Genomic DNA, 14,048 nt, shown 5'->3' with positions numbered 1-14,048 from the left:
CGAATGTGCACAGAGGACTTAGGCATCAGTTGCTCACAAGTGACCCACATACCCTGAATGACAGACTGCTTGCAGCCGGAGTCTAGAAGGGCTCGGATAGTCTTACCGTTCACCTGCACACTTACATGAAACGCGGTCCCCATCTCAGCAGTGCACATGATGGACTTGGGGATGTAGCCCACTTTCATAGGTTCCTCTGTTGGTCTCCTCTTAGGGCATGCCCGGGCAATATGACCCCACTCCCCACACTCAAAGCACTGGGGTCCTTTTATGATGGGTAGTTCAAATTTCCTTTGTCGGGGTTTTGTCGATTCCGAGATCTTGGGTCTTTTCTCCATCCGGAAGGTTAGGTTGCGCGGCTTCTCTCCTTCCCAACCGCCCACCTTCGGCTGTGCTCGCGAAAAGGTGGTGGCCATTTCTATGGCTTGTTGGGCCGTCAGGTGGGTGTGCTGACGCAGCCACCTCTGTGTATTATATGGAAGCGCCTCCAAGTACTGCTCCAGATATATTTTCTCCATGATCTCTTCCTTGGAGCTAGTGCCCGGGGTTAGCCATTTGTCGGCTGCCATTTTGAGCCTAAAAAATAATGTTTTTGGGTTCTCAACGGGCGCTCCCTTCTCTTTCCGGAAGCGTACCCAGTAGGCCTCGGCGTCTAGGCCCAGGTGGTCCAGGATAATTGTTTTTATGTCACCATAAGGGGTGTCCACGGTGGCATTAGCTACCTGGTAGGCAGCTTGAGCCTCTCCTGTCAAGAGAGGAGCTAAAAAGAATGGCCACTTCTCCAGGGGCCAGCTACATGCCCTGGCTACCCTCTCAAAGTTAGTAAGGAAGGCGTCTGGATCTTCCCCATGTATATACTTCTGTAACGAGACCCCAGCGGGGGTGGGGTGACTGGGGCTTCGGGGTTCCCGAAAGGATGTGGAAGGGGGCTCTGTCACCGCTTTCTGGAGACCCTCAATCTGCACCTCAATGGTGTCTTTGAACACATCCCGGTCTGCTTTTGCGGAGGCCATCTGACGCTCGACAGCCCACTCCAGCTTTTCCTGACCCTTAATCAAATGTTGGATCAACGCATCCATCTTTACTTCACAGATGGGGTTTTCTATGCCCACATTCTCCACCAGTGTAGCCGGGTCAGAAGGAATACGCAACAGGCTACGTCGGGACAAGGAAGGTTTTATTTTGAGATAGTCGCGTCTTCTGTGGGATGCCAGTTTGAAGTAACAAACTCAACGAGTCACGAACATAGGGACCAAAACACTCTCCAACAGGTGCACAACGACGAGTCTTCCTCTTCGTCTCGGGCGGGGAGTTGTTCGTTTTGGTTGTCTTCTCAGTCCTCCCTTAAACGTCAGGTAGAGGCAGAGGGGAATGCTCCGGGGTCCGCAAAGAAAAGGAAGAACAACAAAAAGATGGAGGTCAATATTGCATCCCGTTTGACCAACCTCAAGAAGGTAGGGAGTGAGGGAAACACGCCTGTGCACAAGTGAGTAGACAGGAGTTTAGACGGGTGGCGGTGAGGAGTGGCAGTGAAGGAGGGGTGTTACTATTTACAAGTAGGAGGCGGCGAGCGGCAACGTTTATCAGCCCTCGGACTTCTCCCGCCTCCCGACCCAGCCCGAGAATCTTTCCCGTACCTGGGTCAGCCACGCTCCTCCGTGGGCGTGGCTCGGCGAAGCGTGGTCGCGGAGGCCTCCTGGCTCCGGCTTCCTGTCTCTGCTCTCGTTCCTTCCGTCCAGGCTGGATGTCTTCTCCGGGCGTCTTGGAAGCTCCTCCGGGTCTCGACTCTTCGGTTCTTCGTTCTCCATCTGCTCTAGCCTCTCTCCGGTGTCCATGCACACCGGATTCCGATATCCGGGATTCCTTATTGGGTGCCAGCCGATGACATCATCAAAGGGGGCGGGGCCTTCCTGCAGCACGTCCCAGTTAAAGGGACCAGCATCGGAGTCTGATATGTCTGTTTGGGAAGCCTGCCACGAGTCCCCATGGTGAGAAGAAAGCATAGGGTCCATGAGTTCACGGGCTTCCCACCAGTCACCCCCTTGTCCGACGCCTTCCCCGCTGACCTTGTGACAAAAGATTTTTTATTTAGAATGACCTACTTCACAGGGTAACAACGTGCTTTTAAACGGAATGCCAATTGCCAACCGTACCTTTGGACAGACCTGAAAAGTAATTCCTTAGAAATTATTTCAGAATCATTATTCTAAAAACGTTGTGTTCCCACCAAAGATGGATTTTACATTGGAAAGATAGCTTTAAATACCTAGCAAGTTGTTGACATTATCACCACATTGTGCAGTGCTGATATTCCCTTGCCTGAAATTGGTCTGTCCCATACAGTTCATCAGATGAGGTCAAAGAACTCTGGTAAATGTCTTCTTGCTGGAACTGAGCAGATTCAAAAGCTAAATTTACACAAAATTCCCCTGTTGACTTTCAAATGGACCCTGGTAAGTAGTGATCCCTTTTTAGGTCTCGTTGAGCCATCGCATGCGCTGCTCTGCGAGACATTTAGTTAGTGGCTTTTCAAAGTGCTACCACAATCTTTTCCTGGCCTCAAGCTTGCGTTCACGAGCGCGTGCACGCGCGCAGCCGCCATGTGGCTTTCGTGGCTCATTAAGCCTTGCTCTCCCAAGCGCCTCGCTCTGCCCCTCCCTCACCGAAATGAAAACATTGATTACGGGTACCCACATTGTTTCGAAAAGACCTATAACCTTCCGAAATAAAGGAAGGCATATTAATATTGTCTCTCTGCGTGTGTTACCAAGATTTTCTTAGAGCTAACACTGACCTCCAGTGTTCATTTTGTGAATTGCTTTTCTGGTATTGTAAAATTAATTGCCAGTCACGGGAAGTCCGAGAATTCTAGTCCACACACAGTGTAAGAAGTACGAAGTGAATGAAAGTGTCAGAAAACGTCCCCGCCTAGCAAGAAATTAACAGAGGTGGCTTATTTCTGCATACCTTTTTTATTAGAATGCCCTTCCTGGACGGGATCTAAATAGTCAATGTACTGGTGAATAGCTAGCTTGTAAATAAAATACTTAGATTTCCGCTTTGTTTTTTTCTCTTTTTAATGTCATTTATATTAGGGATTCCTTTGCAATCCGTATTTGAGGCACATGTCCACCAGTTACCCTTTTAAAGAAAGTATTTGTGTACATAACTATGTTGTATGGTCTTCGAATACCTGAAACAAGCATACACGAACACCTAGCTTCGGTTTTCTCGTTACAGACTATTTCTGACATTACGAATCACTGTAATAAGAAAATGTTGCATTCCAGTTCGCTGCATTCTGCTATTCCTTGCTGCGCCATTTAAGATGAGGTATGCTTGTTTAAACAGAAGAGTCGTTTACAAATGTCTACACTTGGCATTGTCTTCCTTGTGCGCAAGTTCCCAGATAGGTTGAGCCATATATGAAGCTCTGGGCCCAGAGACTGCCCTTTATTCGCATTGACGTTGCAGCGCTCTGGTGGTCAGCTCAGCAGGTGCTTCTCACTCAGGCGGAAGGACCTGCCTAGGAGCTTTCACGTCGGCTGTTCCCTGAATAGCATGAGTTTCAGCGATCCAAGACGTGTTATGAGTCAGCGTGAAAATATTAAACTTACATTTGTTTTTATTTAGGTATGTTGGCTATGCTGGCTGGATGTGTGCCTTGGGGTTTAGATGGGTGCATCTCTCTTATGTCTTTTTTATGCAGCTGCTGCACTTTCTTGGTGATTTTTTGCACCTCGGTGTACTGCGGACTGTAATTATTTATGTGGACAGCATCACTGTGGGATTCCGTTCAGCTTGTTGTATTTGATTTAACGTTGTGTATTTATAACACTGGTGCCGGAAGTCTGTGAAATGCCTTCAATTTTAGATTCCGGATTCATATTAACCATTATCAAGGGAGTTATAACACCACACCCATTAGAATATTTAGTTTTCCTTTATTTTCTCAATGTAAAAAAACTCTTATTATATAATCATAATGCATACTGTGCTTATAGAGTAATTTAAAGATTGGCACCGTGCTGGCTCCTTTGTCCATAGTGGTATTAGCTTTGGGAGAAACACGCATTGGCATAGCCAATAGGTCTTGCCTTTGGGACCGTATAAGTGTTTAGCCATGCAACACTTGATGTTGTTGCACCAAGGATATTGTGCTGCATAAGTCAAAACTTATAAGGTCCCAAAGGCGAGGCCTATTGGCTATGCCAATGCTTGTTTGAAGCAGGGATACCGTTGCTTCTAAAATTGCAAGGTAAACTATGCCCACCACCCAGGATTTGACTTGCTGTCAGCACAACAGCTTCTAAGTTTGCTCCTGTGGTCAGATGCTCTTAAAAGGTGGTGATGTCATTGACCCATGTTTTCTCTGGAAAGGGTCTGTCTTGGGCTGAGAACATTTGTGCAAGTTCACTTGGCAACCTACTTTCTTCATTTTTGCCTTTTTTGGCAGTGGCATCATAGAATATCCTCCAGATAGTTTGAATCATACATACCTTTCCAACCGAATGCACTTTTGAATGACTAGCACGCTTTCCGCAAGTGTTCCCATCTCTCAGTAAGAGAGACCGTTTTCTGTGCCTACGCTTCCTCTTGCCACTATATAGGTATTTCTTCTCTTGAAGAGGCTAACAGTGTGCACCTGATGCAAACGTGTGGAATCTGTGTATTGTCACCCATTTGTATTAGCCTCCAGTTTGTGTATATGTTATTTGCTCCTAACTGTTTCAGAATTTTCCCAAACTTCCCCTAGCGCTTTCCGCAATTCCTCAACAGTCTCTGTTCTTATTTTACTCCCTATGCAACGCTAAATGATTCTATGATTATGCAAGGATGGTTTGTTAGTAAAACTCTCTTATGTTTTATTTTCCCACCTTTTTGGTAGTTTCTTATGGACCTGGAAGAGTCATGTGGAGGTGTCGATGCAAGCGTTTACTCCTGCTGCCTCTGCGTCCATGAGAGTGCCTCTAAGGTGGGCCTGCTCCAGCACCTTCACAGCCTGACACATCGCGACAGCCAGGTACATTGGGAACGGACCCAGCTCCAAGCAGGCAGGATGGCTGAGGAAGGGCTGGCAACCGTGGAGAAGTTCATCCGCGTCATTGATGCGGGCGCCAAAGAAACTGGTAAGAGACCTACCGCAAACATTGACCCATAAACACTGGCCTCCGATTGAGGATAGAAAGTGAATGCATGGGATGGATAGGAGAAGTAGGTCAGAGTTACTAAGGAGTTTGGAAAGGGACAGAGGGATTGGAGGAAGGAGGGTGGGCTACAGTTTATGTAGCAATTGTGAGACTATATGAGATGTGAATCTGGGTCGGTGGTGGATGATTACATATCATTGGGTTACAAATTCCGTTAGAAAAGATAGAGATATAGCAAGTGATCTGCTTAGTATATTTACTGGGTCAGGTTATAAACAGTTTGTGTGTGCTGAGCAGGTCTGTCCTTGTTGCTGGGTCCAGATACAGATAGATCGGTTTGATTGAGCTTGTCGTTTTCTACACAAGGACAGAATATTCCACTTCAGACATTGCTCAAACATCCTCCCCTGATGAGTTGTTGCGAGTGCACCTATTGTTTCTGGGTGGATGAGCCTCCTATATACATCTAGGTGTCCTCATGCAATCTGACCCAAGTAGCAATAACATAGTGCTAGGCGGATTATTTAGGGTGAGCTTACAGATGGATTGGTTGATATGAGCTGGTAAGTATTTATGCAGGATGGATAGGTAATCATAGGTGATGCTATAAGGGTAATTTTGAATGTAATAGTCAAAAAACATAGTTAGGCCTTAGAAGTACAATTGCAGGATGGTGCTGTAGACACATGGGTTATGTTTAGTTGGGTGACACGAATGCATCGTCAGGTTTTTTATGGATAAACGCATCTATGCTCGGTAATACTAATAGTCAGTTTACTGATGGATTATTTAATAAGAGCTGGTGAGTATTTTTGGTGTTCTGTCAAGTTATTGGCCCCAAAATGTTAACCAGCCACAATATCGACAGCAAGATGGCGACTCGCACAGTATAGTCAAGGTAAGTAGAGGCGGAGTTAGAATGTTACCTTTATACTTCTCTCTAAATCCTTACGTTGATGATATTGTGCAAGCCCACACTTTTCAATTGATCTTGTTGTGGGTTGATATTTTTGTGGTTGATCATTTGACATACAACCTTGTTATTGAGGTGTTGTAGTATAAATGTGTTAGTCTGACGTCTTTAGAATCATCCCAATCCAAGGGTAGATGTGGGTGGGTTACATTGAGCCCGTTAGCGTGTTTATATGAAACCAAGACTGAATGGGACTATCCGGTAGTGCTCCCATCTTATTCTTCATCTTAAGCGTCCTCCGTAAAAATTGTGATGCTCAATTTTAAACAATTCTGGGTGCACAGGATGTGTGCCCTGACACTCTGCGCCCCACAAACAGGAGTAAGCTGTGGCTATCTACCCCAGACCAGCCAATCATTTGTTACACACACTCATTGACTGGCTCCAGCATTTGAAAGGCTTGATTCAATAAAGAATTGTTAGAGGATCAGGTTATTAGTTAATGTATAAAATACCTCGGTGTCCCAATGCGTCCATTAGAAATCTCTTTAAAAATGAACATGTTGGACTCTCAACACAAGGCCGTTCATTTTGGCCGTGCAGTAGGTAAGGTCATTACCATTGAACTGGGTAGCTGCTAACATCCTATTATTTCATCACTATACTGCCCCTTTAGGGTGAACAAGTATTTTATCAATTCTGCATGTTGGACTGTGTGGTGCAAGTATGTTTCCGCAGGTCAGTGTTTTTGCAAGGTCAGGTTATGTGAGACTGGTTAGTTTGAGCTGGTCAATATTATCATATCGTCATTTTATAGATGTGTGGGTTAGTTTCAGCTAGTTAGAGCTAACATGGGTCAGGTTTTGTACAGAAGGGTTATTGAAGCTGTTTGTAGGTCTCGCCTGGCGTTGCAGCGCGCATGCGCTGCTCGCTCTGCGAGGGCTTCTTGGAATCAATACGGTTTCAGAAGTTGACTTTCGGCTCCGCCCCTAATTTCCATTGGTGTGCATCATTTGGCATCATTAATTATGATAAACGGAGTGTGATGATTGTACCGGAGACTTTTTAGTCCCTCCTGGTTACCACCCTGTCCACTTTTGGCCCCGCCCACCTGGACTGAATCTTTTGCCCCGCGGCGTGACACAGTGTCTTCTAATTACTGGGTGAGCACTTTCTTTTTTCATTCGCACAATGGCGTGGTGTGGTGACAATGTTTTTTAAGTTGGTAACCATTTTTAGGTCTTGCGCCTAGCGGTGCACTGCGAAGCAGTGCTCACGCAACGCGAGACATTTTGTAAGTGAAAAACGGGGAATCTGAGCTGAGCTAGGAATCGCACACGCTCGTGCGTTTCCTTTTCAGCTCCCCCATTGGCCTTTGTGTGCGTCTTATTCTAAAAGACTGCATGCAATTGGCCCGAAGCGGGCGCATTGCTCCTCCCATGGCCTATTGGTGTCTATTACGCGCTTGGTGCGTGTAGTAGACACCAATAGGCCATGGCTCGCAGTGGCGCGCGCGTGCGTGCACCACTCACGAGCTTCTGTTTTTTTCTTTGGATCCATTTCACGGGGAAGCAACCCGCAGGAGCCGGCTCCCGAGGCAGCATTTATGAAGGCGCATCTATCTGTAGCGCCCGAACTCGCGCATGGCCATGCCCAACCAGCATAGCCCACCCCCAACACCCCAACGCACCCTATTCTGCCCACCCCGAGTGCCCGTAGGCACCGCAGCCGACACTGCACTGCCCCTGATCCCCCTGGCCTCAGATGGACGAAAGGCCGAGGACACGAAAACTGGGCCTCGAACCGCAAACCAAGGGGCTCAATCGGCACCCTGCACAAAGGGCTCAAGCAGCCCCCCCGCACAACGGTCGCCTCCAACCTGTTGCACAAAGACAGCACAACCACATCCAGTACTTTTTTACAAAGGGCTCACACCTTGCACAAAGAGCACATCCAGCACTTTTAATAAAGGACTCAGTCAGCACTTTTGTGCAAATTGTTGCATGCAAAGTCCATGCGAGGGCACACCGATCACCTCTACACAACGTGTCCACCCAGCACCCTGCACAAAGTTCGCACCCATGGCGGTGCACGGAGGCCACAGCCACACTTTACGAGTGAAGCATGCTTGTAGTTTGCTGAAGGAGGCCTCCTGCACACTTTGTAGTGCGGAGTCTGGCACTTTCACCACACCCGCTGACTAGCATTTGCCTAAGCCCTGAGCTGCATCCCACGTGTGCCAGCTCACCACTTTACACTCCCTGCCCTACCCCCTTGAAGGCTACCCCCACCTGCGCCAACAACCCCTGGGCCTCCCCGACTTTCTTACCGCAATTACCCCCTCCTCAGACCGCCCCCCCATGTGTCTGTAGCCCCCGTAGTAATCGCCATCAACCGACCGGCCTACAAGGATGGAGGCACCCAGGCTGCGTAACTTATGCCCACGTCCCCACCTGCCAGTCCTCCTCCGAAGACATCAAACAATTTGCCCAAGACCACCGGCCCGTCGCCTCCCCCTGGGATCCCAATCTTACCCCACTATTGCCTTCTTTAATAACGCATGTGCTCCTGATCCCCCTTTATAACCAGCACCCTCCCAACTCCTGTCTCTACATTAGAGCATTCCTGTGTGTACTCAGATGGGGTTAAAGCTATTGGTGTAAAAACTGGCTTTCACAGCGAGCTACCAGTTTGTATTCGATATAGTATTGCTTTGTGTACCACGTGTGCCTTTTCTCCTCAATGCCTATCTGATTTGTTATGATAAACTTTTTGTTGCATTTAACAGGGAGGGGTAGAATCAAGAGGGAATCTGATCATCTGTCATTCATTGCTTATGCGTTGCGTGTGTCCGATTGTCGCGAACCGTGTTTTTTTCTATTTTCCTTACTGAGCGCTGAACTGTCACTCATAGTACGGAGGGGATGAGAGTGTTCTACTGCTCACTATACATTTTGTGGATGAGGTAGGAGTATTGTGTAGGATGGGGTTGATGTCTGTGCATACTGTTTGTACTACATGGTCGCACATTGTGTGCAGGGTCTAGACCTGTATTTTAATGGCATAGACCGCAGGCCTGCAATTCCACACCTACAAGCGTAAGAGACGCCAGACATGTAAAAGGGTTTTGCACTCGTGTCGCATTGTATGGGGTAGAGCGGAGCTTATGTGACCATCAACCCATCCATCTCTGTATGCTTCCTCCCAGAGCACAAGTTCCGGTAGTGGCAGCTGCCTATCCAAATCTCATCCCCTCCGGGCCATATATGATCCAGCCAATGACAACAGGGTGTTGCCTCCATAGATGTCAGGGGACAGGGTCTGCAGTACGGATTCCATCTCTCGCCGGGGAGCTATTAGGTCATTCTCCACTGTCCTATGTCAATCCTGAGTGTTGCATCCACCTTCCCCATATTCGGTCCAACTTTTGGGGGCAGCCTCTTGCTGCGTAAACCACTCTCCAGGCCTTCATGCAGTGAGTCATTCTCGTTTCCCACATTTCCTGGGTAGGAACTGCAGTCCGCAAGTCTTGGCGGCGACTCCACTGCGCGCCCTCCCCCCCCCCCCCCTTCGACTTTTCTCCGTAATGAGGGAGGGGGCGGGGCTCTGTCCGTTACTCCTCTGCTTCCACCGGTGCCCATTCACAGCCGGCGTTTATCGTTCGTCAACCACCCGCCTTTGTGCTGTCTGGGAACTTTGCCGCCGACGGGGTGTCTCCTTATCAGTCGGGGGTCTAACCTGAATTACTGCAGTTATAGGAGTTTAGGTCATAGTGGTTCAGGTACTTTTATATATGTTTACGTGTTGCCAGTGTTCCTTATTTCCCCACCCACTCACCACTTCTCCATGCTGCTGATACCCCTCTCCTCACCCTCACCATCATCCGCGCTTATTTACCAGATAGGGTAGGTAGCTTTCCTGGGCCATCTTTTCCAGTCTTTACAACACCTATCTCCGTGACAAGGAGACAAATGCAAGTCCCTTCTGTGAGCTCTTCTGTACTCCGTCTGTAAATGTGCTGTACTTTTAAACCATATTTTCCTTGTATGGCTGGCTCCTCTGTGGTGCCGCTTGCTCATTTTGTTTGGTTGACGCTTTATAAACCTTGGAGATCCCCCCCCTGTATTTCTTATCTCACTCCAGGCTGATCTCTCCTCCCCTTCCAAAGATAAACAATCTCGCCTGCAAGTGCACATGAACCATCTCGTTTCTGTCACATTCGTGATCTCTACAGTTTTCGTGCTCCATAATACTGCAGATATTATACTTCTCAAGATAATGTGGCTTGTAAACATCTACCCAAGGTTTTATCTATCTGTGTGTTCTGTTTAATGGGGGCTCTCTGTTTACTTTCGCCTTTTCATCACTTTTCCTATCCCACATCTCTTTTCTCTCTCCCTATATTGCTTTTCCACTCTCTCCCGTCATCTTGCTCCCTCGCTTGCTCGCTATTTGTTTGTCCATTCTGAGCATTTATAGTGCAATAGCTCTCGCATTATTAAAGTTTGAGCTATTGGTGTTGCATTATTTACCAATGCCAATAGTTCAAACTTTAATAATGCGAGACCTATTGCATTGCAAATGCTTGTTTGTTGTTGTTGTTATTGAAAGAGGACCGCGCTTGTTTTTAGCAAGCGGCGTGTGGTAACTTCTCTAGAACTCTCTATCCACGCACACACTGATTATGTATTCACAGTTGTGTTGGGGGCTTGCTCACTCCATAGAACCGCTGAAATTTTTTACATTTACGATCCAGTCACCTCCCATTTTGTTTTCTATCCATCGTGTTCGTTTTTCTATAGTTATACATTGTGCTAACTCGACCCGAAGATATCAGAGCGCTTTAACATGAGCGTAAGTTACGTTACATCGTTCTCATATCGCGCTCATTTGCGGCGTGTGGTAACTTCTCTAGAACTCTCTATCCACGCACGCACTGATTATGTATTCACAGTTGTGTTGGGGGCTTGCTCACTCCATAGAACCGCTGAAATTTTTTACATTTACATTTACGATCCAGTCACCTCCCATTTTGTTTTCTCTCCATCGTGTTTTTTTATATATATGGTTCTACATAGCGCGAACTCGAGCAGAAGGTATCAGAGCGCTTTAACATGAGCGTAAGTTACGTTACATCGTTCTCGTATCACGCTCATTTTCCGTGACTCAGCACGAAACCACAGTACCAAAATGCGGCTCGAGAAATATCAGGCACAGCTAAAAACGTTAAAATTATAAAGACAACTTACAGTTCAACCGAGCAACGCTGGCCAGTAATATATTAATTACATGCATTTTAATAACCATGTTTACACGTAAGCGCAGATAGTCTTAGCGTAGAATCCTGAAATTATGATAAAAATGTGGCCGTTACAAAAGCAATTGCGGAAAACGAATTTCACTGTCAATGCAGAGTCTGCTAAACTACTCTACATGTGGTCGTCCTAATCCGTCAGCTTTCTTCTTGCCACAGGGACCCCCCAACCCACTTATGTATAATATATTGTGGGGGTCGGCTTCCTGCCCCAGTGGCCAGGAGCTCTGGCTGGGTTTCTCTCTACGCTTAATACCGAGGAGCCAGCCGCACGCGACTTGCAACCGCGCATACTGCCTTGGAAGCCAATGTGTAGCGAGCCTGCACTTCCCTTCCCAGAATGCAAGGCGCTTTGCCCTGAAAAAGCAGCACCGCGTAAGTTCCCGGAAGGGTGGGCAGGGACAGACCCTGTCAGAGGAGCCCGAGTGAAAAGGGCGGCGATCTGAAGGGTCAGAACCCCAGAGTATGGCCAACGCAGGGGGCTAAAGCGAAGAGGTCGTGGGGGATGGGGGAGCGACAAGGAACGGAAGCGTCTCATAAGGAGCATTAGGGTCAGGAGGAGCCAGCCTCCTGGGTGGGGGGAAGGGAACTGAAAAGTATTACAGATGCTCCATGGCACCGGGGATTCCAAATTTGTGTTTATTGAACGAATGCAACAACCACCATTAGCTAAACCACACCAACGCAGTGCCACCAACAACTCAACACTACCAACACAAACTACCAACACAACTACATCCATATGCCCATACTACTCTCATCCACACACACAAACCTTCTAGCACACACTGGTCTCCTCCGCAACACTCTCCATTCTTCTGCCTAACACTGCTCTTATCCTCATCACTCTCAGTACTTCTGCATCACACTGCTCTTCTCCTCCTCCTTCTACAATCTCCCTCACACTGCTCTTCTACACCTATCTACTTCCTTATGCCTAATACTAAGCAAATAATCTTACCTTCCTGCTACCTCACACTACTCTTCTACTTCTCACACTCCTTTCATATCCCTCCTACTACTCTTCTACTCCTCTCTCCTTCCTTATGCCTCATACTGCTTTCCACACTTTCCTTCCTTCAAAATGACGCTAATCTCTTCCACGCTTTCTTCCTTCTCCCTCATACTACTCTCCCCACTCCCCTTTCTTCTGCCCCATGCTACTCTCCTCCTCACTATACTTCATTAACCCTCATGCTATTCTTCTACTCACGCTCTGTCCCAAATCTCAAACACTGCTCTTCTCCTTCTAACGCTATGCGTTAAACTACTACCCACATAACAATTACAACCAACATAAAGGCACAACATGTCACATATAAACACTCAATAAGACATAGCTAAAATACAATACCATTAGCAAAGCAAACAGCTTAAACTTAAACAAAGGCGAGACCTTTTGCATTTCCAATGCTTGTTATCACATGGCGCAGTTATAGTGGGACTGATGATTAGTAATTTTGAATGGTCAAATTATAGATAGATTCTAGTTCATTGTTGATATCCCAGTGTCAGGTTAAAGATAGATAGGTTAGTATAAGCTAGGCTTCTTCCCACACTCAGTTTCTGGAGGGAAATGTTAGTGTGAGACAAACGACTACTATGATCTGTTTGTTTGAATTCATGAAGGTAATAGATAGGCTAGTCTGAGCTGATTAGTACTGTTGCTGGGTCTGTTACTGCTGTTACGTTGACCTGTTTTGTATTATACAGGATCAGAATACATATAAACAGGTTTGTATGAGGCGGTTAATATTGTATTAATAAGAGTTGGGTGGCATTATCCCAGGATTAGGTTATATATGGTTGGGCTTATATGAACTGATTAGTGTTACAAAATGTTGGGTTAGAATTGTCTAAGTGAGTGTGAGTTTGTCAGCTTTTGCAGGATCAGGTCAACGAATCATCAATCAAGGGTTTGCAAAGCGTGGCAAATCATCTGTGAGGGTCTCAAGGCATTGGAGTTGCTAACTGCTTCTTGGTGATTTGTTCATTCGAATATCCAGGTCTTGAGTCCCTTCCTGAATTGCTGTATGGATGAGGCGGACTTAAGGTGCAGGGGAAGGTCGTTTCATGCTGTGGCTGCCAGGTGTGAGAAAGAGCATCCTCATGTATTACCTTGGCGGATCTGGGGGTACCTGCAAGTAAGAGGGAGGTGGATCGTAGGTGTCTGGTTGGTTGGTGGAAAGTCAAGCTTTTGTTAATGTATGCTGGTCCTTCATTATGCAGGGCTTTGTATGGTTGGGTCAACATCTTGAGCTAACAGCTCTTCTGGATCAGAGCCAGTGTAGCCTCTTGAGGTGGGGTGTGATATGGTTCCGTCTGGGGAGATTGAGGATGAGTCTTGTATTGTCTGTAGTCTCTTCAGGAGGCGCGCTGAGATTCCCACGCAAAGTGTGTTCCTGTAGTCCAGCCTCCTGGTGACGAGAGCCTGCGTGACTGTCCTTCTGGACTTGACTGGGAGCCACCTGAAGATCTTGCAGCGCATGCGTAGGGTGGGGAAGCAGGCGGATGAGACTGTGTTTATCTGTTTCTTCATAGATGGTTTGTTGCAGTGCTTTAAATGGCCAGTACTGTCCGGTACGGAGTACCGGCACTTTTTTATTTTGAGACGCAGAGTACCGACACTTCTTGAAAGAAATGTAATATACCAGTACTTCTCAATAACAAG

At 47.0% G+C, this 14,048-nt stretch overlaps 1 protein-coding gene across 1 annotated transcript in view; it reads left to right on the top strand.

Moving 5' to 3' along the window:
* LOC146870720 (zinc finger homeobox protein 2-like) overlaps positions 1–14,048 on the top strand; it is a 910,344-nt gene that overhangs the window by 295,998 nt on the left and 600,298 nt on the right. The window contains exon 4 of the mRNA XM_085646216.1: positions 4,889–5,129. Within this exon, the coding sequence (XP_085502342.1) occupies positions 4,889–5,129 (241 nt within the window). The remainder of the gene's footprint in view (positions 1–4,888; positions 5,130–14,048) is intronic.

The sequence above is a fragment of the Triturus cristatus genome, chromosome 1_1, assembly GCF_964204655.1.
Source record: "Triturus cristatus chromosome 1_1, aTriCri1.1, whole genome shotgun sequence".
NCBI classification, from domain to species: Eukaryota; Metazoa; Chordata; class Amphibia; order Caudata; family Salamandridae; genus Triturus; species Triturus cristatus.
Note: the sequence above shows the minus strand (reverse complement) of the source record. Positions and strands in the feature narration are given on the sequence as shown.